Below are 27,007 nucleotides of genomic sequence, written 5' to 3'. Positions count from 1 at the left end.
CCTGGGAGACGGGCGGAAGGCCACCGCGCATGCGCCGGTCGCCCCCGTGGGCTGCGCGTGCGCGGCCCGCGGCGGCGCGCGGGTTGCCTAGTTACCGCCCCTGGCTGCGGGGGCTTTCAGATCTCACCCGCAACCTCGTCCCGGTGCAGTGGTAGCTCTCTGGAAGCCCTCCCGCTGCGTACCGATGGAGCAGGAAGAGACACGCCCTGGCCCCCAGTCCACAGCCACCCAGGCTCCCGCTTCAGGGGGAGGGGTCGTCCTGTGCACCTGCGGCCCCCAGCCGCCCCACCCCGGCTCGGCCGTCGCTTTCCCCGGACACGTGCTCTGTCCGGTCGTTTCCTTCCCCAGCGCTCCCCGGCGCTGGCCGCGCAGCCTCCGAACCCCCTTTTGTCTGCCCTAAGCCCCATCAAGGCCCCTAACTCTCCCAGTGAGCGGCGTTAGCCCAGTGATGCCCTGTGGATGGACGCTAGGGTCTCTGTGTGGTTTCCCCTAACCGTTGTCGAGTGGATATTTGTGTTGAATGAGGGCGACCCCGAGGTACCAAGTGGCAGAATGGGCCGCTGCGCCTCACTCTCCTGTGCCTCGTGTGGTCGCTCCCCCTTCCCGGTGCCCACCCGGAGACACCATCCGATCGCACTCATAGAGGATCTTAGGGAGGAGAGGTTTCTGCCATTGGTACCATCATTCTCCCAGTGAGAAAAGGCAGGTGAAGAAGCTGCCAGCTTGACCCAGGACACTCACCTGCTGCCTGCCAGGCACAGTGAAGGGCAGCAGCCTGTCCAGCTGGCCCCAAGGCCTTACGGAGGGCAGAAGGGGTGGCACGTGGGGCTTGTCCACTTGTTCCCCACCCAGCCACTGAGCTCCCAGCAGCTCTGCCTGCTGTGCTTTGGCCTGGCTGAGGTGGGAGGGCGCCCTGGGCGCTGGTGGGACCCAAAAGCGTGGGAAGAAGGAAGGAGTGTGGTTCTATTTGTTGGCAAGGGAGCAGCCACGCTGTCAGCGCCCTGGGCGGGTGCGGGGAGACTTTCAGCCCATCTGACGTGGCCACTGTGCTAAGCTAACATTTGCCTTGCAGAAATCAAGCTCCCAGCCTGTTCAAACACAGAGTTAGGAAACACGTGGTAGAACACAGCCCTGGGCCTCACCACTCTGTCCCCTTCTTCCTGGTGGTCACTGTGTTCTGCAGTCACTGAAAGTGAAAGTTTAGTCCCTCCATGGTGTCTGACTCTTTGTGACCCCATGGACTGAAACCTACCAGGTTCCTCTGTCCACAGGATTTTCCAGGCGAGAGTACAGGAGTGGGTTGCCATTTCCTTCTTCAGAGGATCTTCCCAACCCAGGGATCGAACCCTGGTCTCCCACATTGTAGGCAGATGCTTTACAGTCTGAGCCACCAGTCTGCAGTCATTAGTCCCAACAAATCACCTTGCAGGGAGATGTCACTGTTGCCACCCACCCCCACCCTCGCCCAGAAGGGAGAGCAGAGCAGTGACTCTCCTAGGGTCAGCACTCCTCAAGTTGAGTTCAAAGAGCTCAACAGCCCGAGCCCAGACTTCCGCTTTGGTGACCCGGAGCCCTGTGGTCAGCCCCACTGAGCTCTAACCTGAAGACATCGGAAGCAGCAGAAAGCAACCTGCCCAGGGCAAACTGGAGACCTCAGGGCCCTGGGCAGGATGTTAAAGAGACATTATGGTGTAGACTCCTACCGGGCGACTCTAAGGAAAGCCGTGATCAGGCTTGGGGCTTTCTTCCCTCCCTTCCTCTCCCTCTTAAGCCTCTCTGGAATCCCTCTCAGGTTCTGTCTGTAGCCTGGTGTGCAGGAGAGGGTTTCTGGGCCCACTGCTGAGCCATCAAACCTCTGGGCCCTGGAGGCAGGGCTCTGAGTCAAAGACCATCTGCTTTAAGACCCAGGCTACTGCCTAGATGCTGTGTGCCGTTTGTCGCCTTTCTTGACCTCCTCAACCTGGGGTTTAAGCAAGGTGAGCACCTGGGCAGTTCGGGGACTGAAAGAGGGTACTGTTGACACGTGTGAACGGGTTGGGGTGGGGAGTACGCCACCGTGACAGCCGTCACTGTTGGTGATTCTACAGGCACCCTTCCTTTCGCCTGCATTGTCCACTCCTCTCTCCTTTCTCCCAGCCCCGCCCCTTGCTCATACTTGGAGGCTGGGTACAAATGCTACCACCTCCGGAAGTGGGCTAGAATCAGCCAGTCTTTCCTGGGGGCACAGCAGGTATCCGAGCTGTAGTCACCTTACCCAGAGCCATGGGGGGCACAGAACTGCTGTGGACAGAGGTGGAGCCAGAGAACTGGGCTGTCTTGTCACATTGCATACAGTATTGCGACGGTGGCCTCTGCCACCAGCCTGCGCCCTCCAGGGTGGCTGGTACAAACCAAGGTGGGCTCCAAGTGCAAAGTCCACACCTCGGTGCCAAGAACGTGACCTAGCTCAGTGACAGCCTTACCTGGTGAAAACATGTTGGACACATTGGGTTAAATAAAATACACTATTCAAATTTGTTTCATGTTTCCTTTTAATGTAGCTGCCAGGAAATTTAAAATCCCACCTATGGCTGGCATTACATTTCCATTGGACAGTGCTGATCTAGCTGTGAGCACGTTGTCGGGGGGTCAGGGGCCCCCCTCAGTACCCCCTGATGACCAGCCTACTGGGCAGACCTCACGGGGGCCCTGGGGCAGCCGTCTCAGGTGGTCCGTGGCCAGGGGCCTGTGCTCCTCTCTCTGCTTGGGGCACCAGGTGTGACCTGTGGGTGTTCGTAGGGCAGGTCAGTTGCTCTGCCCACCCCTGACCACACCCTCCGTCCTGGATGCTGAGGCTGAGGGCGTGGGAGGGGGCCTGCCCGGCTTGGCCTGGGAGAAGGGGCAGTCTCTGTGAGATGGGGCTGGCTGGGTGGTCCAGGCAGAAAGCGTGTCAGGGCCTCAAAAGGTGGGAAGAGCTGCAGGGAGGGCTTCCAGAGAGAGATGGGGCTGAGGCGGACTGAACGATGGGAGAGGAAGGGGTGACAGTCAGCTCCTTTGGGAGAAGGCGGGTCCAGAGGTGCGGATGGCTGGGCCTCAGTTTGTTCTGTGGCACCTGGCTGTCGGGCTGCTGTGTGTAAGGGCACCTGTCGGGGTGCATGCAGGTTGGTTACTGGTGTGTGGCCAGGCTGAAGGTGAGACATGGGGGACACCTTGAGGCATAAGGCCAGCTCCGTTAGAACCCTGCCAGACCCCTGGAGGGCCTCGCAGGAGAACGTTCCACACCCAGGCCAAGCCCTGACCCGGCAGACTTGGTAAATGTCAGCATGAGTATCACTGTAGCCTGAACTTGGCTCTGTCTCACCTCCAGCATCTGGTCTCAGAGAACTTCTTTCATCATTACCGGGTACTAAGTGTGTGATGTTTTTCAGTTGCTCAGTCCTGTCTGAGATTTTGAGACTCCGTGGACTGTAGCCCATCAGGCTCCTCTGTCCATGGGATTTTCTGGCAAGAATCCTGGAGTGGACTGCCATTTCCTCCTCCAGGGGATCTTCCTGACCCAGGGATCGAACCCGACTCTCCCGTATCTGCATTAGAGGCAGATTCTTTCCTGCTGAACCACTGGGGAAGCAGTAAGGGTGAAGTAGAGAACACAGGAAAATGCTGATTCTATGGGAGCCACGAGGAAAATCTGTGTTGTGTTCTTGGCTGCAGCGGGGCCCCGGAAACCCTGGGAGCCCCTGTCTCAGAGCTGAACACAAATGTTTGCCGGGCTCCCACCGAGCCCCGGGCACCCAGAGGGGCTGAGGCTGTGGCCGTGCGGCAGACCAGCATGGCTTCTGCCCCTGGGGAGCTGGACATGGGGTAGCTGTGAATGTGCTCAGTGCAGGCGGGGGCATCTGGCGAGGCCTGGGTCCCACCTGCTGGGGAGTGGGGAGAGGCAGGAGTGGGAAAAGAGAAGTATTTGTGGCAGAAGCAAAGAGAAGCTTTGCAGGGGGCAGACCCAGAAGGTGGGCGACAGCGTGGGAACCAGTGGGTGTGCATCGCATGGGGCTTTGCAGGCCCCATGAGGGGATTCACGTTTGTTTTCTGAAAGCGAGGGAAGCCTTCAGGGACTTTCCAGCCAGGAGTGACATCATCTCTTTAACCTCCCCTGGGCTGTCTAGCAGAGCAGTAGCCAAAGCCAGGAGCCCAGGGTCCCCTAGGGGCATGGCAAGGCTGCAGGGGCCAGACTGGTGGGGAGAGTCGAACCTCAGATGACCTCCCAGGACGGGATGTGGCTCTCTGGCTCCCAGCTGCATCCGCACCCCCTTGGCACAGCACACGCTTTACACACATCAGCCAAGGGAACAGATAGGACGGGAGGGCAAGACTCCTGAGCATCAGTATCGCGGTGATCTAAGTCACAGGTGTGGCCCTGGAGGCCGGGGGGGCTGGGGATCTGGATTGGAGTGGGCCTGGGGCGGAGCCTGGAGGAAATCCTCCACCTGCAGGTTGCCAAGCGCCAGGCTGGCTGTGGCCTCAACTGGCAAGATGAGCTTGGCACGCCCCTGCCTAAGCACGGGCTTCTCTGTTCGGACAGTGGTGAATGAGCAAGGGAGGCTCTCCAGGCCTCCAAAGGGAGGTGGCCCCTTGAGGAGCTGAGAGGACACCGCCTGGGGAGTCACACGGCTCTGGCCTGAGTGGGTGAACTCAGGGAAGTGATCTTCCTCTTCGAACCTCAACTTCCTCATCTGTAAAATGGGACAAAAACACATCGCAGGCGATGGCTCTGAGCATCAGGTGAGGTGCAGATGTGCACAGTAAACAGCCAAGACTCACCCGGCCTCAACGGGACCTCGGGAGGTGCCCCTGGGGATTATCCGCTCTGGAAAGGGGACCCTGGCGGAGCATTGCCAGCAGGGGGAGGCAGAGCGCCGCCTCTGAGTGGGCCGGCTGGGCCCCGCAAAGCCACCGCCCTGCTGGATCTGGGCTCTGGGTGCTGGCGTCAGGGGCGGCCCAGGCTCATTCAGGATCACGCTTCGGGGCAGCCAGGGGAAAGAGTTTGCGGCGGGCCCAGACTGCAGCTGTCTCCGGAGGGTATTCATCGCTGGACGCCGCGAGGGTGGTGGGGTCTGCAGAGCCCAGTACCTGCCCCATCAAGCCTCCCAGGATTGAGCTTAATGGACAGCAGAGAACGTGGCTTTTCCGAGCTCTGTGCTCAGTGATTGAATCCTCACAGCCACGGGGGCTGGATCTAGGTTCGGCACCCCCGGGCACCCACTAGGTCACTGGTTACTTGAGAGGTCCTGAGCCCAGTGTGACGGAAAGGACGTCGCTTGGGACAGTGAGCTTCTCTTTCTTTCCTTTTGGTGGGGAACCTACTTAAGGTCACACACTCTTCTCAGGCTTGTTTTGTTGTTGTTTGGTTTTGACACAGCTTGTGGGACCTTTTCAGACTGTTCGTGGGGTTCTCAAGGCAAGAATACTGAAGTGGTTTGTCATTCCCTTCTCCGGAGGACCACATTTGGTCAGAACTCTCCACCATGACCCGTCCATGTTGGGTGGCCTACGCAGCATGGGTCATAGTTTCATTCATCTCACATGTGAGCAAAGTAATGCTCAAAATTCTCCAAGCCAGGCTTCAATAGTACGTGAGTCAAGAACTTCCAGATGTCCAAGCTGGATTTAGAAAAGGCAGAGGAACCAGAGATCAAATTGCCAACATTCGCTGCATCATAGAAAAAGCAAGAGAGTTCCAGAAAACATCTACTTCTGCTTTATTGACTATGCCAAAGCCTTTGACTGTGTGGATCACAGAAAACTGTGGAAATTCTTAAAGAGATGGGAATACCAGACCACCGTACCTGCTCCTGAGAAATCTGTATGCAGGTCAAGAAGCAACAGTTAGAACCAGACATGGAACATGGACATGTTACGTCCATGAATCAAGGTAAATTGGAAGTGGTCAAACAGCAGATGGCAAGACTAAACATCAACATTTTAGAAATCAGTGAACTAAAATGGACTGGAATGGGTGGATTTAACTCAGATGACCATTATATCTACTACTGTGGGCAAGAATCCCTTAGAAGAAATGAAGTAGCCCTCATAATCAACAAAAGAGTTGAAATTTAGTACTTGGGTGCAATCTCAAAAATGACAGAATTATCTCTGTTTGTTTCCAAGGCAAACCATTCAATATCACAGTAATGCAAGTCTGTGCCCCGACCAATAATGCTGAAGAAGCTGAAGGTGAATGGTTCTATGAAGACCTACAAGACCTTCTAGAACTAACACCCAAAAAAGATGTCCTTTTCATCATAGGGGACTGGAATGCAAAAGTAGGAAGTCAAGAGATACCTGGAGTAACAGGCAAATTTGGCCTTGGAGTACAGAATGAAGCAGGGCAAAGGCTAATAGAGTTTTGGCCAGAGAATGCACTGGTCATAGCAAACACCCATGTCCAACAACACAAGAGAAGACTCTACTCATGGACATCACCAGATGGCCAACACCAAAATCAGATTGATTATATTCTTAGCAGCCAAAGATGGAGAGGCTCTATACAGTCAGCAAAAACAAGACCAGGAGCTGACTGTGGCTCAGATCATGAACTCCTTATTGCCAAATTCAGACTTAAATTGAAGAAAATAGGGAAAACCACCAGACCATTCAGGAATGACCGAAATCAAATCTCTTGTGATTATACAGTGGAAGTGACAAATAGATTCAAGGGATTAGATCTGATAGACTGAGTGCCTGAAGGACTATAGACAGAAGTTCCTGACATTGTACAGGAGGCATGATTAAGACCATCCCCACAAAAAAGAAATGCAAAGAGGCAAAATGGTTGTCTGAGGAGGTCTTACAAATAACTGAGAAAAGAGAAGTGAAAGACAAAGGAGAAAAGGAAACATTTACCCATTTGAATGCAGAGTTCCAAAGAATAGCAAGGAAAGATAAGAAAGCCTTCCTCAGTGAGCAATGCAAAGAAATACAGGAAAACAACAGAATGGGAAAGACTAGAGATCTCTTCAAGAAAATTAGAGAAACCAAGGGAAAATTTCATGCAAAGGTGGGCACAATAAAGGACAGAAATGCTATGAACCTGACAGAAGCAGAAAATATTAAGAAGAGGTGGCAAGAATACACAGAAGAACTATACAAAAAAGATCTTCTTGACCCAGATAATCATGATGGTGTGATCACTCATACTGGAATGCGAAGTCAAGTGGGCCTTAGGAAGCATCACTATGAACAAAGCTAGTGGAGGCGATGGAATTCCAGTTGAGCTATTTCAAATCCTAAAAGGTGATGCTGTGAAAGTGCTGGATTCAATATGCCAGCAAATTTGGAAAACGCAGCAGTGGCTACAGGACTAGAAAAGGTCAGTTTTCATTCCAATCCCAAAGAAAGGCAATGCCAAAGAATGCTCAAACTACCGCACAATTGCACTCATCTCACAGGCTAGCAAACTAATGCTCAAAATTCTCCAAGCCAGGCTTCAACAGTACGTGAGTCAAGAACTTCCAGATGTCCAAGCTGGATTTAGAAAAGGCAGAGGAACCAGAGATCAAATTCCCAACATTCGCTGCATCATAGAAAAAGCAAGAGAGTTCCAGAAAAATATCTACTTCTACTTTATTGACTATGCCAAAGCCTTTGGCTGTGTGGATTACAACAAACTGTGGAAAATTCTTAAAGAGATGGGAATGCTAGACCACCTGACCTGTCTCCTGAGAAATCTGTATGCAGGTCAAGAAGAAGCAGAACTAGACATGGAACAACAGACTAGTTCCAGGTTGGGAAAGGAGTACATCAAGGCTGTATATTGTCACCCTGCTTATTTAACTTATATGCAGAGTACATCATGAGAAATGCTGGGCTGGATGAAGCACAAGCTGGAATCAAGATTTCTGGGAGAAATATCGATAACCTCAGATATGCAAATGACACCACCCTTATGGCAGAAAGTGAAGAAGAGCTAAAGAGACTCTTGATGAAAGTGAAAGAGGAGAGTGAAAAAGTTGGCTTAAAACTCAACATTCAGAAAACTAAGATCATGGCATCCGGTCCCATCACTTCATGGCAAATAGATGGTGAAACAATGGAAACCATGACAGACTTTATTTTCTTGGGCTCTAAAATCACTGCAGATGGTGACTGCAGCCATGAAATTAAAAGATGCTTGCTCCTTGGAAAGAAAGTTATGACCAACCTAGACAGCATATTAAAAAGCAGAGACATTACTTTGTCAACAAAGGTCCATCTAGTCAAGGCTATGGATTTTCCAGTAGTCATGTATGGATGTGAGAGTTGGACCAAAAGAAATTTGAGTGCCAGAGAATTGATGCTTTTGAACTGTGGTGTTGGAGAAGACTCTTGAGAGTCCCTTGGACTGCAAGGAGATCCAACCAGTCCATCCTAAAGGAGATCAGTCCTGGGTGTTCATTGGAAGGACTGATGTTGAAGCTGAAGCTCCAATACTTTGGTTACCTGATGTGAAGAACTGACTCCTTAGAAAAAAACCCTGATGCTGGGAAAGATTGAAGGCAGGAGGAAAGGGGGACGACAGAGGATGAGATGGTTGGATGGCATCACTGACTCAATAGATATGAGTTTGAGTAAACTCTGGGAGTTGGTGATGGACAGGGAAGCCTGGTGTGCTGCAGTCCGTGGGGTCGCAAAGAGTCTGAGCAACTGAACTGAACTGTGGGACCTTAGTTGAATCTGTGCCCTCAGCAGTGAAAACTCGTAACTGCTGGACCACTCAGGAGTTCCCAAGGCTTTTTTTTGAAAATGCAGAGATCAGAAACAGAGTGACAAAAGCTCTGGTATAAGGCCGCCTCACTCTATGACACTTCACAGATATTGCATTTTTTTGTTTTCTTTTTTTAATCAAATTGAAGGTTTGTGGCAAATTTGCATCAAACGTCTGTCAGAGTCATTTTCCAACAGCATTTGCTCACTTCCTGTCTCTGTGTCACATTTTGGTAATTCTTAAAATATTTCAAACTTTTCATTATTATTATATTTGTTACAATATCTGTGGACAGTGATCTTTGATGTTATTGGTGGTGGTGGTGCAGGTTCAGTCGCTAAGTCTTGTCTGACTCTTGCGACCCCATGAACCCCTCCAGGCTCCTCTGTCCATGGGACTTCCCAGGCAGGAATACTGGAGGGGGTTGCCTATTTCCTTCTCCATTGAATTTATTACTATTATACAACTCACTGAAGGCTCAGAGGACGATTAGCCTTTTTTAGCAATAAAGTATTTTTTCATTAAGATGTATACATTGGTGTTTTTTTTCCCCAGAGATAAGGCTATTGCACACCTTATAGACTACAGTCTAACGGAAACATAACTGTTACATGCACTGGGAAACTGAAATACTCGTGTGACTTCTGTTCACACTTCATTCACACTAATTTACTGTGACATTCATTTGATTGCAGCCAAATGCATTGGAACCAAATGGATCGTATCTCTGAAGTGCACCTGCATAGAGATTTGCAGTAAATACCGTGAATCTACACACAACTACGAATTCAACTACGGCTGTGATTGATGAAATGTCACATGCCGTGTGGTTCAAGGGCGTGAGAAGACAGTAAACAGTGTGGCCCCGAGGCCATTCACACCTGGTGTCTGTCTGGTTACCTAGAAATAACGCTTCTGGAGCTCAGAGCATCACTGCGTGCAGCCTGGGTTTCTCAGTCCTGATCGGGATGGTGACATGTCCACAGAGAGCGGCTGCTGCCTGGCCCACACGAGCACACGGGTCCCCGGAGGCAGCGCTGAGAACGCAGCTGTAGAACTCGCTGCCATTTCTGGGTCCTGACCTCGTGCCACGAGCTTTGTGCCAGGAACCTGATAGTTCCAGCCCCATCACCAGCCCAGGAGGCTGGGTCGGAACAGTTTCCGCTTTACCCCAAGGCCCTGAGTCTTCAAGAAGGCACATCACCTCCCTGCAGTCCTCCAACCATGACTGGGAAGGTGGAAACACAAGCGACACAAATCAGGAAGCGCAGTAGCAGCCAGCGTGGCCCCTTTGATCATCCTTATGATGGAGTCACATGGAGCAGCGCCTCCCGGCCCAGGTCTAGCCCATGCTGCACTATCTTCTGCAGCAACGGTGAGTTGTTTGGGAGCCAGTGCAGACACTCCCTCCCGGAGACACACGGTGCACACGGGCATTTCAGAGCCCAAGAGGTCCCACAGGAAAGGATCCCCTGACCCAGGGCTGCTTCCCAAACCCATCAAACACCCTCTGGGACACAGTGCTTCTGGGTCTCCGTTCGCCCCGGGGTCAAGCTGGACCACACCGTGTAGGTTCCCGATTGAAGTACTTTAACGGAATAATCCTTTGCTGTTGTGCCTGGGACCCCATCATGACAGCGAGTGTACGAAAGTCTCCAGCCCCTGTCTGCTGACAGCTCTGCTGGGCGCAGTTCCCTAATCTGGGCTGGCCCGCAAAGGATTCGTCATTGGCCGTGATGGGATATGAAGCCGCCGCAGAGTGGTCCTCCGCTCCGAGGCTAAGCACAGCCTCTGGAAGCGAGCCTTTCTCAGCGAAGAGAATGGGAGCTGCGGGCAGCCCCCCAAGTAGCACTGAGGCCTGAGATGCTCGGTTCACTTCTTGATGCATGTAGCCCCATGGGTCTGTTTATCTGTGGCCCTGATGCTGTCCTTCCTGGCTCACAGATCCCGTCTCTGCTCTGGCCAGAAGGGTGCAGAGCCACCTCTGGGGCTCGCTCTGGGACAAAGTGGAGCAGACCCACGCCGGTGATGGGCCTCGGGTTTTCCCACAGGGCTGAGAGGTCCGACAGCCATCCTCACCACCTAATCCACACCGCCCGATATGGTGGCTGTGCGCACATGTGGCGGTCATGCACCTGGGCTGTGGCCGGTCCAAACTGAGGTGCGCCGTAAGCCTGGAACACACACGAGCTTTTAAAGACAGTCCCCCTCTTACCGCCAAAGAAGGAGGTAAAAGATCCCATTAACTTTGTGTCAGTTACATGCTAAGGTGATAGTATTTTGAGTCTGTTGGATTAACTAAGATGTATTAGTAAATAAACTTCACCCATTTCTTTTCGCATTTAACATGGCTGCTAAAATATCTGAAATTGCACACGTGGCTTTCATGGCCTTTCTGGCGGACAGAGCTGCTCTAAATAACCCCGGAGGCCTCAGGGAAGGTGCCCTCCACCCCGCCCCCCGGCAGCGAGTAGTCAGGAGAGGAGGGCACAGCAGGAGGGTGGACTGGCCGCTGCGTGTTGACCTCACGTGTTTTGCATGTTGAAAAGCACAAGTCTCCAGACCCCTGGGGTGGGACACCATGAGGAGAGGAGGGGACCAGGGCAGACGCCTGGGCCAGCTGGCCGTGGCCCTAGGAGCTGTGGGCATGCACGTGGCACCGGAATGCCCGGGGATGTCTATCTGCTAGGGCTGCCAGAACAAGTGCCACACAGCATTCCCTGGTGCTCCAGTGGTGGGGACCCAGAGCTTTCACTGCTGGGGCCTGGGGTCAATCCCTGGTGAGGGAACCAACATCCCACGACTAAAAAAAGATAAGTGCCACAGGCTAGTGGCTTAACAGAAATTCACTTCTCACAGTTCTGGGTGCCAGAAGACTGAGACCAGGCTGTTGGCAAGGTGGATTTCCCGAGGCCTCTCTCCTGGGCAGGGAGGTGACCGCCTTCTCCGGGTCTCCACGCTGCCCTCTGTGCGAGCCTGTGTCCCGATCGCCTCTTTTTTGAGGACCCCAGTCACGTTGGCTTGGGGCCCCACGACGACCTCACTTTCCCTAAATTTCCCCTTTAAAGACCCAGTCTCCAGAGACAGCTACATTCTGAGGTCCTGGGAGCTGGGGCTTCCACATATGAATTTGGGAGAGCCAGAGCCCCCAAGTCAGAAGAAGCCAGACCCCAAGCCAGAGCTGTCTTGGCTGGGTACAGCCCCGAGGGAGGGGCTGTGTCCTCTCCCTTGTGGGAGGTGCATTGTGGCCTGGGAGGGGTCCTTCCAACGCAGGGCTGGTGGAGCAGGCCGGCTCAGACTGTGTCCAGGATGAGAACGTGAACTGCAGAAAGGCTGGCGGGCAGTGGAACTGAGGCTGTGGGAGTAGGTTCAGGCCCCAGTGGGCAGGTCTCGGGCTGTCTTTCAGCCTGCGGTGGGCACCCTGGGGCCTGGGGAATCCCTGCCAATGCTTCTGAGCCCGAGCACAGCTGGGGGTTGCGTCCCTGGGCATCAGGGGAGGTTCAGGCAGGGGAGGGCAGAGCCTTCAGCCTGTGGCCGTGGTTGGCCTGCCCCCAGGAACTCGCCCGCCCGGCGACAGGCAGGGCCGGGTTCTGGGCACGCCCAGTTTAAACCTGACATGGCATTGTTCTTGTTGCTGGGGGCCCGAGGGTTTGGGGGAGCAATGAGGTGCCCCTTAAGGCCCACAGGTCCCCCGAGGCCCGTCCTGCTGCCTCTGTGGGAATCCCACAACCACCAGGAACTTCTTGGGAGTACAAACACTGCTAGGAGCTCTTTCTTTAAAAAAAATAATTGAGGTAAAATTCATAGAGCATGAAATTAACCATTTTACAGCAAATTTAATGGCATTTAACATATTAAAAATGCGCAACTACCACCTCTGTCAAGTTCCAAGACATTTCATCACCTGAAGTAATGCCCCAGACCCACTGGGCATTCACTGCCCATTGCCCACTGCACCCAGCCCTGGGAACAACTCATCTGCTTTCTGCCTCTCTGGGTTTATCTACTCTGAAAGTTTCATACAAATGAAATCACACAGCCTTTTGTGTCTGGCTTCTTTCACTCAGCGTGATCTTTCTGCATTTTGACTGAGCTGTAGCTGGTATTGGTAACTTCATTCCTTTTTATGGCTGAATAACAGTCTATCCTGAAGGAGGAAATGGCAAACCACTCCAGTATCCTTGCCTGGAGAATTCTATGGACAGAGGAGCCTGGTGGGCTACAGTCCATGTGGTCGCAGAGTCAGACACGACTGAGCAACTAACACACAACAGTCCATCGCGTGTGCTTTTAGTCTGGTTCTCCAGAGAAACAGAGCCAACAGGATGCTGCTGCTCTTGTTCAATTGCTCCTGTCTTGTTCAATTGTTCAAAAGTCGTGTCCAACTCTTTGCAACCCTATGAACTGCAGCACGCCAGGCTTCCCTGTCCCTCACTATCTCCCAGAGTTTGCACAAGTTTGTGTCCATTGAGTCGGTGATACTATCCAACCATTCCATCCTCTGTCGTCCCCTTCTCCTTCTGTCTTCGATCTTTCCCAGCATTGATGTCTTTTCCCAGTGAGTCAACTATTCGCATCAGGTGGCCAAAGTATTGGAGCTTCAGCTTCAGCATTAGTCCTTTCAATGAGTATTCAGGGTTGATTTCCTTTAGGATGGACTGGCTTGATCTCCTTGCTGTCCAAGGGACTCTGGAGAATGTTCTCCAGCACCACAACTTGAAAGCATCAATTCTTGGGTGCTCAGCCTTGTTTATGGTCCAGCTCTCAACAGGAGGTATCAATACATAAAGAAATTTATTACAAGGAACTGACTCATATGATTATGGAGACTCCAAAGGCAGGAAGAAACAGATACCCCACCTCCAGTAGTCAGGCGGCAGGACGTCCCTCTTCCTCAGCCTTTCTGTTCTATTCATATCTTCTTCGCCTGATTGGGTGAGACCCACCTGCATGGGGGCAGGGGAGGGGGCATATGCTTTACTCAGCCCAGATTGCAATGCTAATCTCGTCCCTCACGTGTGGCCAAATCTGCGCCACCCCCACCCCCCCACCACCAGCCATGCTGACACATAAAATTAGCCATCACAGTGTGGACCTACCCCACTTGGATCACCAGTTGTCAGCTGATGGGCATTTGGGTTGTTTCCACCTCTTGGCTGCTGTGAGCACACGTGTAGATGGACTGATATAGTCTGTTTTTACTTCTCTTGGGTGTACACCTAGGAGTGTAATTTAGGGGTGCTGGGAGTTCTTTGGGCAGAATTCAGGCTGAGTGCCCCCTCCAAGATGAAAGTTCAGCCATTTGCCATATTCCATTTCCCAGTACCTCTTGTCCCCGAAACGAAGCATCTGCGCTCAGTGAGGAAATCTTGGGTTCACCCTTGTGCCCCGATGGGCCATGCCAAGGATAGGTGGCACTCTGCAGTGGAAGGTGGTCAGTTCAGTCCAGTTCAGTTGCTCAGTCATGTCCGACTCTTTGTGACCCCATGAACCGCAGCCCACACACTGTCCATCACCAACTCCCGGAGTTTACTCAGACTCATGTCCATCGAGTCAGTGATGCCATCCAACTATCTCGTCCTCTGTCGTCCCCTTCTCCGCCCACCTTCGATCTTTCCCAGCATCAGGGTCTTTTTCCAGTGAGTCAGCTCTTTGCATCAGGTGGCCAAAGTATTGGAGTTTCCGCTTCAGCATCAGTCCTTCCAATGAACACCCAGGACTGATCTCCTTTAGGATGGACTGGTTGGCTCTCCTTGTTGTCCAAGGGACTCTCAAGGGTCTTCTCCAACACCTCAGTTCAAAAGGTCAGCGGACTGTTAACCTGTTTTGAAGCCACTGGGGTGGGGGCGGGACCAGGTAGAGAAAGGGAGGAGCCAGGTAGAGGAGAAGTGGAGCCAAGCAGAGAAGGGGTAAGGTTCAGTGGAGAAGGGGCGGAGTCAGACAGACACGGGGGGTAGGGGCGGGGCCAGGCAGAGAAGGGGCGGGGCAGGCGGAGAAGGGGCGGGGTCAGGTAGAGAAGGGGCGGGGGCAGGCGGAGAAGGGGCGGGGTCAGGTAGAGAAGGGGCGGGGGCAGGCGGAGAAGGGGCGGGGTCAGGTAGAGAAGGGGCGGGGGCGGGCAGAGAAGGGGCGGGGGCAGGCAGAGAAGGCATAGGGAAGAGGGCATGGGGAGGAGGGGGGAAGGAACCTCCTTCCTGATGTGCCTGATGGCCCAGTTCGGGATTCCTGAGACGGTGGTTCTGCGCAGCCTGCACCGTTTGGGGGGTCACAGAACTTACCCCACGCACTATGGCACCACCCCCGCCAACCAAGGTGCGCTTGCTCATACGTTCCTGTGGCTCTCTCTGCCCCATGCCAGGGTCTGGACTCCTCCTTGTGCCCCTCCTGCCTGCAGTGGTGGTCCCCAGGCTAGTAAGTGGGCCTCGCTCTCCATGACCCAGACAGTTGAGAGACAGCCCAGAGCCTGGTTTTGGGGTTGCGTGTGCCCTGCTCCCTATGGGGTCTCTGCCCCGCTTCACAGGGCCTGGCAGCAGGGTAGATGGGACACTGGATACCTGACCCGACAAAGTGACCCTGGCACCCAGGGTTAGGACCGGTGTTCTCTCTCTATTGCTCTCCCTCCCTCTCAGAAAGCAAGCCAGGACCACAGTCGAGTTTAGCAAAATCTAGACGACCATCGGAATCATTTTTATTGCAAATCTGTTAACAAAAAAGATGAAAAAAAAAATACATCATTTTCATCACCTACAGTTTTGTAGGTAGATAATTTTTTTAAAAGTTTTCTTTTTATGTAAACTACACTCTATCTTATAAAACACAAAAAGCCACGTCTTAGGAAGAGTCTGATCGTGCCCACTAGGGGTGGCCCCACAGCACGCCCGGCGAGGCCGGGGCAGCAGACTCAGTGCGGTGGGCGGCGGGACCCCCCGGCTTTGCTCTCAGGAGCTACTGTTCGGCAGCTGCAGGTCGTGGGGCCTGGGTTCTGGCATCCCTTATCAGCACGACCCTGACAGATTTGTTCAATCAGATTTCTTAAACAAAATCACCCTTTAAAAATGTATTTACAGATATGTATCTGCCACAGGCTTATACTTGATAATGTAAAAATCTGCTCTACCCCGGGGCGCACACCCACCCCCTGAACTGGAAGGGGTGGCCCGCGAGCAGGCTCCTGGTGACCCGAGCACCCCAGGGCGCGCCAGGCCCTGGCACCAGGGTCTCTGAGCACTGAGGCTGGACGCGCCCACGCTTTTCCAAGTCTCCTATAAAAACCGGGCCCGTCAGCACTGGGCCCCAGGGGCGCCAGTTCATCTTCCACTGAACCTGGGAGATGCAGTTCAAGTTGAGACGCCTCCAACAGGGCAGCCCAGCAGTGCCTTTCCCCAGGAAGGGGGAGGCCTCCCCAACGTGGGGTCCAAGGTGGGTACCACGTGGCCACACCTCCAACGTCTTACATGATGCTTAAACATCAGTGGGGGCGAGGGGCAGGGGAGCCTCCAGAAAGAACAAGAACTCACAACACCAAAGAACAACTACGTAACACTGAACCTGCAACAAAGATTCATGAGTGGTACCATGGAATGTACCCTTGGCATACCCCAAGAACACGTTTTGAGAGACGTTATCTTTAAAAAGTTTAAAAGTACACCGAAATGCACGAACCACATCATTTTACACTTTACTTTCCTACTTCAGGTACAAAGTAACCCACGTGCCAAAGGAGTAAAGGGCTTGCTTTTCTTTCTCTAGACGCATCTTTTCATAAGATGCAGGCGGTCCTGGGAGGAGGGAGGTCCAGGTTTGGAGGTGGGGGTGAGGGGATGTCTGGGGAAATCAAAGCAGGCCCACGGGCACCCCTGGAGCTTTCTAAACAATGCTGGCTCAAACCGCCCTTGTCTGACATCATTTCTTTCAGGATTCAAAAAAGAGGAAATCAATAAATAAATGGCATTTGCACATCATGAATCTTTGTTTATATTTTACAAATACCTAGGAGTCTTTATCCTAAGTAGGAAAATCATGACTGAGAACTAGTTTATTTTCTTGGAGCAGATAAAAGTTTCTACCTGATGCCATACAAAACAGTACATATAAATAAAAAGGCAGTGTTTCCATGTAAAATAAAAGTACATAAATAAATACTAAAAAAAAAAATTAAAAATCCTTGTCCTCTTATTTTGTATAAAAACACATTTGTTGAAAAAAAGCTCCTTTGGTCAGCCCCAACATCCATGGAGTGCACGCACACGCCCCAGCAGGGCTTGGGAAAGGAAGCGCAGGGTCCTGGGGGCAGCCAGCTGTTTACTTGAACGCCTCTGGGACGTGGGTGATTTGGGACGGCACGCTGGTGGGCGGGCTGGAGATGCCCTCGGACCAATCGGAGATGTTGGAATGTGGCGAGGAGCTGGACCACTGGTCGGGGGACTCGGGGGACGGGGTGAGGAAGGGGTGCTCGGGCACCTGCAGCTGGTGGCTGGGGGTGTTGTCCACGGGGGAGGAGGAGTAGCTGTGCTGGGAGGGGGGCGTCAGGAACTGGGCAGCGGTCATGGGCGGGGCCAGCGTGGACGGCAGCGACGTGGGCAGGACCTGGCCTTCCTGCGGCAGGACGGTGTGTGCCGCCAGGTTGCCGGGCCCCAGCGGCTGCATGTCTGCCTGGCTCAGCTCCCCTCCCAGGAAGCTCCGGCCCAGGTGGCCGCTGGCGGCTGAGCTCACGCCGAGGTGTGGCTGCGGCGGCGGCGGCTGCAGGTTTGGCTGCGGTGGCATGCTCGGCGGCTGCATCTGTAAGTTCTGCTGAGGCTGCAGCTGCTGCGTCTGCACCAGGTGAGGCTGGGAGGCCAGCCGCGTGCTGGGCAGGGCCTGGTAGCTCATCACCTGGGACAGGGCGGGGGCGTGCAGCGGGCCCACCGTGCCATGCTGCAGGCCGGCAGCCTGTGTGCTCAGGGTGCCCGGCGTCACGCCCCCTCGCAGCGGGTTGTACTGGTTGGGCACTAGGCCGTTCTGCAGCCGGGACAGCCACTCGCACTGGCCATTCAAGCCCGCGGCTCCACCCACGGTGAAATTCACAGCCCCACCGCCCCCACTGCCGCCGGCACCCAGGATGGTGCTGGTGCTGGAGGCCACGGGCAGGTGGGAGAGGCGTGGTGGCCCTGCCTCGAAGGCCAGCCGGCCGCCCCCACTCAGCGCCGCCATCTCGGGCTTGGCTGCCACGCTCAGGTGGCTGACGCCCAGGTGGGCCTCGGGCATCCCGGGCAGGTGGTTGAGGGGCACGGAGGGAGACGGCTGGAAAGGGGAGGGCAGGAGGGGCGGGGAGGCCACGTCTGACAGGTAGCCGTGCGGGGACTCGAGGGAGTCCACGGGCGAGAGCACGCTCCCACTGTCCAGCAGGCAGCCCTTGCCATCTTGGGACTTCTTCCTGCGAGCCTTGAGGTCCTTGGGCTCCTTGCCGCCGCAGGCCAGGCCCTTGGTGCTGGGCTTGCGGGCCTTCTTGCCCTGCATGGGGGGCTTGAGGTTGCCCAGGTAACCGTTGGGCGAGCAGAGTGGGGGCGACAGGGTGGGCGCGCCGCCCAGGGGGGCGCCGTGCAGCGGGGGGCTCCGCACCAGGCTGTATTCGTCCAGCAGCCGCACGATGTCGTGGTGCATGCGCTCCTGCGCGATGTCGCGAGGCAGGCGGTCCATGTGGTCCGTGATGTCCCGGTTGGCAAAGTGGTCCAGCAGCACCTTGGCCGTCTCGTAGCTGCCCTCCCGGGCGGCCAGGAACAAGGGCGTCTCCTCCTGGGGGGAGCAGATGGGGGCAGGTGCAGGGGTCACCGGTCATCAGAGGGACCAGCGGTCAGCCCCGCCTCCACCCCACTCATCTCAACCCTCCCCCTAGGGTCCTACCATCACTATGACGTCTTACAGACAAATATGCCTTAAATGCATCTTCTAAGACCCACCCGGAAGACCTGTGGGGTTCTATATTCTAAACCAGTGGGGCTCCACCTTCACGGGGTCAGAGACCCCAAGGAAATCTAACAGACTGTGCCTCCCTCCTTCAAAACCACACGGATGGAGACCCTGCCACGATTTCAGGGGCTTCAGGGTCACTAAAGTGTGTCCGTGGGCACCAGTTGGGCCCCAAGAAACCCTGACATCTTAGCTCTGTCCCCAGGGCGTGGTTTTCTTATCAGTACAGTGGACATGCAGCGTATGCCCCCCGAGGCTGCTGTGTGGAGTGAGGCCAGATGGTGTCTGCCTGGCACACATATAGCCTTGGCCGCAGCTGCCGCCCCGCCACGGCGGTCCCTGCCGCCTGTCTCCCCAGCAGGAGGCGGGATGATGCCTCTGCCCCATGGCAGCCTCGGGAGTGACGGGCCCAACAGCACACCCCGTACCCCTCCCCCAGGACAGGAGATCCCTTCAGGGGTCAGTGAAGGAAGGGGCAGGTCCGGGGACACAGGAGCCCAAAGACAAGCTCATGAGACGCAGGGCCAGGCTGGGGTTGGGCAGGAAGGACTGAGCATACTTAGATTGCGGGGACAGACTGTGGCGAGGCTGAGAGAGACCAGAGGCAGTCCACGTGTGGAAGGTGGCCACTCACTGTTCCACCTGGGGGCCTTGTAATGCAGAACCCCCCACCCCGCCCACCAGCCTCTTGGCCCAGCGTGCACCATCTCTGTCAACCTGCCCCGGCCAGTGACAGCCAAGAGCAGAGTGACATCGCAGGTCACAGTGACGTGGGGGGGACAGCTGCAGCTGCCCGTGCCCTGGGCCCGGGAGGGACTGGTAATGCGGCCAGAGGGAGGTAGGGAGCGCCGACCACACAGGCACACTACGGGGTCCACGTCTCTGTCTCCCCGGGGCTTCTCCTGGGACTTTATGGGTGAGCGAGCCAAGGCCCAGAAGCTGAAGTCATGGCTCGGGGGTCCCCCAGTCGGAAAGGAGCGGGAGAAGGGAAGGGTCTTGCCAGCCAGCCCACCTTGTTGTTCTGCATGTCCTTGTTGGCCCCGTTCTTCAGCAGCACGACAGCGGCCTCCACGTTGTTCACTGCGGCCGCCCAGTGCAGGGCGGACTTGCCTGTGAGGGGAGCAGAGGGAAGGTCAGGGGTCGGCAGGCAGGTCAGGGGTCGGCAGGCGGCCGTGGCGTGCCCCCTCCCTTGGACCGACCCAGCCGGGCTCACCCAGGTCGTCCACAGCATTGACGTCAGCGTGGGAGTTGATGAGGTCCTCCAGCATGCCCTCCACGGCCAGGCGGGCAGCCAGGATCAGCGGGGTCGTGCCGTCGTGCATGCGGGCGTCCAGGTCAGTGGCTCGGTTCCGGATCAGGATCTGGAACACAGGGAAGGTCTCGGGCTCAGCAAGTGTGAGCGCGAGGCCCCTGCCCGCTCCGGGACGCGTGCTTGGGACCCAAACCCTGACGCAGATGCAGCCCTCCTGGGGTCAGGCAGCCCCAGGGAGCCCAGACACACGTGGCGTGGGAGCCCAGGGAGTGGGCAGAACTTCACCAGGCGCTGCTGGAGTGGTGGGGCCAGAGCACGAGAGAGAAGGACGTTCACTGTTTCAGGGGCGGGAGGGAGGACGAAAGGAGCTGTGGAAGAGCCGTGCGCGGACCGGCCTCACCCCGAGGACCGCCCAAGGGAATGTCTCTACGTGCCACAGAGATCGCCCGGGCAGACACAGCCAGGGCCTGCCTCCAGGGGCTCATTTAAATTGTCCCCAATCTCTCATTTCCATAAAAGGCAACATGTCAGAAATCATTAGACTTTTGTCTGTGCAGAGCAGCATGGCCTGGGGCCTGGGGGCTGGTAGCTTTCAAAAGCTGCTTCTGCCAGGGATGCTCCCCAGAGACCCAGGCACCCACATCCCTAATCCATCCTCATCCTGGAAGCCCAGCAAGGCCAGAGGCCCCCTCCCCCCCACTGCCGCTTGCAGGCAGCAAGCAGCAGCCTCCAGCCCTTCTCCTCACCTCCAGAGGCAATTGATGCCTCCAGCCAAAGCGGGGAGGGCATGGGGGCCTGGAGGGGCAGGCGCAGGGGAGGGACCTGTCTTGGGTGAGGGTGAGGAGGCCTGGCCCCTGCAGGCCCCTGCAGGCCCCTGAGGCCTCTCCTGCTGTGGTGCCACCAGCCTGGCTGCCCCGAGGGGACGACACAGGGGATTTGGCACCCTCCCAGGCCTCACACCCCCTCCAGGGTGCAAAGGTTCGGGGTTGGGGGGGGACCCCAAGTGCCTCTGCTCTGGCCAGGCTTGGAATCAGGGCTCTGGGGCCAGACCAGGAAGGAAGGAAGGCAGACTAGGGTGCGCAGAAGGGCACGTGAGTGGCTGCCCACCTGGAAGACGCCCTGCGCGTCGGCAGACACAGCTGCGTGCAGCGGGGTGCGGCCCATGTTGTCCTGTATGTTGGCGTCCGCACTGGCCTCCAGCAGGCGCTTGGCCGCGTCGGAGCGCGAGTAGCGGGCGGCCAGGTGCAGGGCGGTCTCGCCGGTGCGGTCCGTCTGGTTGTGCAGGCTGGCGCCCTGGTAGATGAAGTCCGAGATGACCGCAGGCGCGTCCTCCTCCTCCTCGCTGTTGCCTGTCTCTAGGCCCCCTCCGCTGCAGGAGGCGATCATGAGAGGCGTGAAGCCGTCTGCAGGGGGGGGCAGGACAGGGACGGGGCCAGGTCAGGAAGGCTGGCCCCTGGCAGCTGCTCTGGGGGATAACAGGCCTCAGCGGGGGCGCGACCCTGTGGGCGCGGCCCACGGAGGCCCAGTGCACACGGCCACACTGCCCAGCGCCAACGCAATCTGTCCAAGCTCCCCGAGGGTAGAACCAAGTCCAGCTGCCAGGTAGCAGGTGGGCTCCGCTTCCTGCCCTGCCCGAGACCTTCACCCATGGTCCCGTCCAGGAGACAGAGGAGGTAAGCTAACAGGCACTCTGGGTGTCTCAAAAGACGCATTTTGAAAGAAGTCAACTCTGAGGGCAGGGCGCGCTTTGAGGCCGGCTCTCCGAGAGGGGAGGCAGCCAGGAGGCCGAGCAGCTCCGGGGGGTCCTCACCCCTCTGAGGCCCGGGCGTGTTCAGGTACCACCCCTGAGGCTTGGGACAGGGAGGCGGGCGGGCCACGAGGTCAGGGAAGGGAGGGCTGCCCAGTTCCACCAGGTGCCCGGGGGTGGAGCCCCGGGTGGGGGGCAGCCGCGTCTGGCCAGCCGCACCTACCCGGCCCGCGGACGTTCACGTCCAGGCAGTCGGCATCGGCCTCGCCCTGGGGAGGCGTGGGGGCCATGGCAGACACGCGCAGGTCGGCGGCGTCCAGATGCTGCTGAGTCCACTGCCGGTGGTCGGTCTGGTCGTCCAGGTCAGGGAGGACCACGGGCTCCTCGAACTAAGGAAGGGGTGGAGCGGAGGGTCACGCGCTGCGCGGCGGGGCGGGGCGGGGGCCCTGGAGCCCCGACTCACCCGGAACTTCTTGGCCTCCAGGCCCTCGTCGCCCCACTCGTTCTGGTTGTCGTCCATGAGGGCGCCGTCCGAGGAGTTCTTCAGGGGCCTGGGGGTGACGGAGCGGGGGCAGGTGGGGCTCAGCGGGGGCGGCGGTCCGGGAGATTCCCGCCCCTCCAGGCCCCGCGCATGCCCGGGCCGAGGCGGGGCGCGGAGGAGGGGAGGGGCAGCCCGCCGCCCGCCAGCCCGCCACCCCCACCCCGACGGCCGCCGCGTCCACTGACTTGAGGCCCACGGAGTCCTCGCCGAGCGGCTCGCGCCGCTTCTTCTTGCTGGCCTCCGACACCTTGAAGCCCTCGGGGAACCAGAGCTGGCCATGCTGCCGCCGGCGCTTCCGCGACAGCAGCACCCCGCAGCCCACGAAGAAGAGCAGCACGAAGGCCACCACGGCCACGTACATGAAGTGCAGCGGCGGGGGCGGGGGCGGCTCCACCGTCTCACCTGCGGGCACAGCGGCCGCGGGCGGGCGCCCGGACATCAGGCCGCGCAGCCAGGCAGGCCGGCGGCCGGGGGCAGCGCGCTGGCTCCGCGGCCCGGCGCCTCCTCGCCCGCTCGCCTCCATCCCGCCCCCCGAAATAAGGTCATTTTCTACGCGATTAATCAGAATTGCAAACTATCGCTAAATTCTCTCCTGCACCAGCCGGCTATCTGGAGACAGCTTTCACTTTTTTCTCCTTTAAGGGAGAAGGATTAGGCAACTTCAAATCGCTGCACTCGCATCGAGCTGTTAACACAAAGGATTTAGGGGGATTTTCCAGATACAAACTTCAACACTTCACATGACATCGATCAATTCTTTGCTTTCTCTCTCTCTTTTTTTTTTCTAAAAAAAAAAAAAAAGCCGTAATGATTTTGAAATAATACCCAACAAAGAAAAATCGGGAGGAATGGGTGGGGCGAGAAAAGTCTCCCCCCACCTTGCTGGCGGATGTGCGGACTCCCCTGGGTCAGCCTCGCTGACAGCTGTTGCTTCGGGAGGGAGAGCGTGCCCCGTGGGAAACCCAGAAAAGCGCTCCCCAAACTCCGGATGGCGTGACACACGCCCCCGTGGGTGGCAACTGGCTTGAAGAACAAGAGCATCCCCGGGGTGGGGGCGGGGAGCTGGTAGACCGCCTCCCACGCACACCCCCTCCCAGGACAATCCAGAGCTCCTGCGGGAGCACAGCTTAGTCGCAGCTTGGGGAGCAGGGCCAGCCACTCACTCTGCACGGCCTCGATCTTGTAGGGGATGTTGAGGCTGCCCAGCGAGGCCAGCGCACCCAGGAAGGCGGCCACGTCCGTGGCGCTCTGGAAGCACTGGGAGGATGACTGGACGCACTGCCGGTTGTCAATCTCCAGGTAGACGATGGACCTGGGTGGGGGCGAGCACAGGTCAGGGGGCTTGGGCCCCGGCCCCTCCCAGCGCCCACCCGGCCAGCCCGCCCCCAGGGACCGGCTTTGGCTCCTGTGGTGTCACCCTGATGGATGGGCGGGGAGAGAGGGTGCTCCCAGAACCCCAGGGGGCAGCCTGGGGAGGCAGAGAGCTGGGTCCGGACGGGAACAAGCCTGGAGGTGCACAGTGGCCCTGAGGGCCTGCCGTGTCCAGCACCAGCAGGGCACGTTTGGTGCTCACACGGACACTCCTCGGAGTGCTCCCCCGCGGGCCGTGGGGCTCCTGCAGAGCCGCGGGTAGCCTGGGTCCCCATCTGGGGAGGACGGAGGTGTCCAGAGCCCAGTCCCTCCCCTCCCTGAGAGCTGAGCCGAGCAGGAATGCTGTCTCTGCCGCTCGCCCGTCACGGGAGCCGAAATCCCACGCCTCTTTCCCCCATCTCGGGAGGACAGCGCCGCCCTCTCTGGGAGGCGCAACCCTGAGGGTCAGGGCGTGGAGGCCGCCGGCAGGGGCTCGCTCACCCGCGGATGTCCATGGGGTCCAGCTCCCTGCGCCGGCGTCTGCCGCCGCCGCCCGGGAGCAGCGGGGCCCCGCCGTCCACGGAGCGCCTGATGGGGTGCTTGTGCAGCTCCTCCTCGCGGCCGTAGTAGGGGAAGATCATCTGCTGGCCGCTGGCGTCGCGCTTGAAGACCACGTTGGTGTGCAGCAGGCGGCTGAGCTCCCGCAGGAAGTGCAGGGAGCGGTTGCGCAGCTGCTCGGGCGGCATGAGCACCACCAGCACCAGCGTGCCGGCCGCCAGCCGCTCGGGCACGTGCTCCGCGCAGTCCAGCCCGTCCCACTCGCACTCCGCGCTGTTGCAGCCCTGGTCGCAGTGCCCGTCCCTGAAGTGGTCCTTGCAGTACTGGTCGTACAGGGGGCTGCGGGCACACGGCACCAGCTCGGGGCTCCCTCCGCGCCCGGGTCTCCTGGGGCACGCCCGCCCCCGTCCACCCGGAGACCCTCGGCCAGCACCCGGCTGTGCGCTGTCCTGCCCGCGAAGCCCGGGGTCCTCCTCCCACCTGCTCCGCTCCTGCTGGTGAGCGGAGGGCCCCCCTCGCCCGCCCCCCACCAGCCCCGCGGGACGTCACGGACGCTGAGCGGCGTCCCCGAGGGCCTTACTTGCACTGGCCCTCCGCGCGCTGGCAGTCGAAGCCGTCGAAGAGGCAGCCGGCCGAGTTGCACTGGCTGTCGCAGCGGCCGTTGCTGAAGTACTTCCAGCACTGCAGGGACTGCGTGCAGTTCTGCCAGGGGTCGTCAAAGTTGAGGGAGCAGTCGCCGCCGTCCCAGCCGCACGCGTGGTTGTTGCACTGCAGGCTGCAGACCTTGTTGCCGGCCTCCTCGCGGCAGCCGGGGAGCTCGCAGGTCTCCTCGATCTGCGGCGGGGGGATGTCGAGGCCCACGCCGCCCCCAAAGCTGTAGTCCAGGATGTGGCACAGGAGCCCGTTGAACTTGGCGGGGCAGCGGCAGCGGTAGAAGGGGCTCTCGGCGGTGGGCTCACAGACGCCCTGGTTGTAGCAGGGGTTGCCGCCCACGCAGGGGCTGCTGGCCGGAAACTGGCACTCGGGGCCGGTGAAGGGGCCCAGGCACAGGCAGGTGGGGCTGCGCGGGCCCGCGATGCACGTGCCGCCGTTCAGGCACCGCAGGCTCCCGCAGCTGCGGGCGTCGTTCTCACACGTGGCGCCCTCGAAGCCCTGCCGGGAGGGGCCGCACAGGCGTGAGGGGGGTGACCCGCCTAGCCGCGCCCCCGGGCCCCCCACCCACCCACCCACAAGGGCTGGCGGCCTTTCCTTTTAAAGAAAGTCAACACGAAACGCTGGGGGGTTGGTGGGGGGTTCCCAGGAGTTGGGAGGGAAGGAGGGAGGGGTGGGCGCAGTAGGAGCCTGGGGCACTTTTAGGGCAGGATCCCCTGGGATCCTGCAATAGGGGTCTCACGGCAATGCGTGTGTGTCAGACCCGAGGAACACACGACATTGAGTGGGCTGGACTTAACGTGTCAGTGTATAGATCACGTAGCAACATGCTAATGTTGGTCGTTGATGGCTACAGTGATCCCCACACGCAAAAGAAAAGAAAAGTGAAGTCGCTCAGTCGGGTTCGACTCTTTGCGACCCCCATGGACTGTAGCCCACCAGGCTCCTCTGTCCATGGGATTTTCCAGGCAAGAGTACTGAAGTGGGTAGCCATTCCCTTCTCCAGGGGATCTTCCCGACCCAGGGACCGAACCCTGGTCTCGCGCACGGTAGGCAGACTCTTTACTGTCTGGCCACTAGGGAAGCCTAGAGGCGAGCCTGATGTTGACAGGAAACTGGGTGTGTGGGGGAGAGGCACACACCTGCACCAATTCTCGACTAAACCGCTCTAAACAGAAAGACACAAGAAACACTGTCTCAAGGGACACGAGGAGGGGGGATCCAGACATACAAGCCACCCTGTGCCCTCCAGCCCACGCGCAGGCTGGGGGTGGAGGGGCGAGGTGGGGGGGTTCTGGCCACCCCAGGGCACTAGGCGTGCTGAGCGGGGGTGTCCTCCTGCCCCCTTCAGACCAGGAGCACTCCCCACCACCACCTGCTGCCCATGGCACCTACCGCTGGGCATTTGCAGATGAACCCGCGGGCTGTGTTGGAGGCCACCGCACAGCTGCCCCCGTTCTTGCAGGGCCTGTCCTTGCAGCCGTTGATGACTGACTCGCAGCGGCGTCCTGGGGACGAGAGTGGCGTGAGGTGCTGACCCCCCCGCGCCAGCACCGCCCGCCCCCCACCAGGGCGGCACCCACCGGTGTGGCCGGCGCGGCACTCGCAGTGGAAGGCGTTGACGCGCTGCACGCAGTTCTGGGTGCCGCGGGCGTCGCAGGGGTTGGACAGGCACTCGTTGACATCGCCCTCGCAGCGCTCACCCACGAAGCCGGGCGGGCAGGTGCAGCTGTAGCCGCCCACCTGGTCCACGCAGGTGCCGTTGTTAAAGCACTTGGGGCCCCGGGACACGGGGTCGATGGGGGGGTTGCAGTCGTCCACGTTGATCTCGCAGTGCACGCCTGCAGGCCGGGCGCCATCAGACCCCACGTGGCTGCTCTCGAGCCCCACGCCTCCTGCAGGTGTGCCCTGCCCCCGCCCTGGCCAGGCCCAGGAGGTGGACGCTGGCGACCAGCACCCCCGGGCCCCCTCCCCAGGTGTGGCCGAGCCTACCCTGCGTGCCGCGGGGGCAGGAACACTTGTAGGTGTTGGTGAGGTCGATGCAGGTGCCCCCGTTCCGGCAGGGCTGGGACAAGCACTCGTTCACCTCCTCGGAGCAGTTGACCCCGTGGTAGCCGGCCACACACTGCAGGGGGACAGCGAGGCATGGGCTGAGGCTCAGCGGGCAGCCGGGGTGCGGCCCTCTACCCCGTGAGGGCCGACGGGGCCCCGTGAGCTGCCCTCTTGCCTCGCAAAGCCCTCCTACCG

At 58.1% G+C, this 27,007-nt stretch overlaps 1 protein-coding gene across 1 annotated transcript in view; it reads right to left on the bottom strand.

Moving 5' to 3' along the window:
* Positions 1–16,876: 16,876 nt before the first annotated feature.
* The window catches only part of NOTCH1 (notch receptor 1), a 43,345-nt gene continuing 33,214 nt past the window's right edge, over positions 16,877–27,007 (bottom strand). Inside the window, exons 22-34 of the mRNA XM_065928066.1 lie at positions 26,753–26,885; positions 26,344–26,601; positions 26,156–26,268; positions 24,690–25,261; positions 24,053–24,448; positions 23,365–23,513; positions 22,387–22,603; positions 22,124–22,211; positions 21,884–22,049; positions 21,021–21,316; positions 19,875–20,022; positions 19,674–19,771; positions 16,877–18,487 (exon numbers count right to left, since the gene is read on the bottom strand). Coding sequence (XP_065784138.1) covers positions 17,018–18,487; positions 19,674–19,771; positions 19,875–20,022; positions 21,021–21,316; positions 21,884–22,049; positions 22,124–22,211; positions 22,387–22,603; positions 23,365–23,513; positions 24,053–24,448; positions 24,690–25,261; positions 26,156–26,268; positions 26,344–26,601; positions 26,753–26,885 — 4,104 coding nt within the window. The 3' untranslated portion in view covers positions 16,877–17,017. The remainder of the gene's footprint in view (positions 18,488–19,673; positions 19,772–19,874; positions 20,023–21,020; positions 21,317–21,883; positions 22,050–22,123; positions 22,212–22,386; positions 22,604–23,364; positions 23,514–24,052; positions 24,449–24,689; positions 25,262–26,155; positions 26,269–26,343; positions 26,602–26,752; positions 26,886–27,007) is intronic.

This window comes from Muntiacus reevesi, chromosome 3 (genome assembly GCF_963930625.1).
Source record: "Muntiacus reevesi chromosome 3, mMunRee1.1, whole genome shotgun sequence".
NCBI classification, from domain to species: domain Eukaryota; kingdom Metazoa; phylum Chordata; class Mammalia; order Artiodactyla; family Cervidae; genus Muntiacus; species Muntiacus reevesi.
The sequence above is the reverse complement of the archived record's forward strand: the minus strand, read 5'-3'. Positions and strand labels throughout refer to the sequence as shown.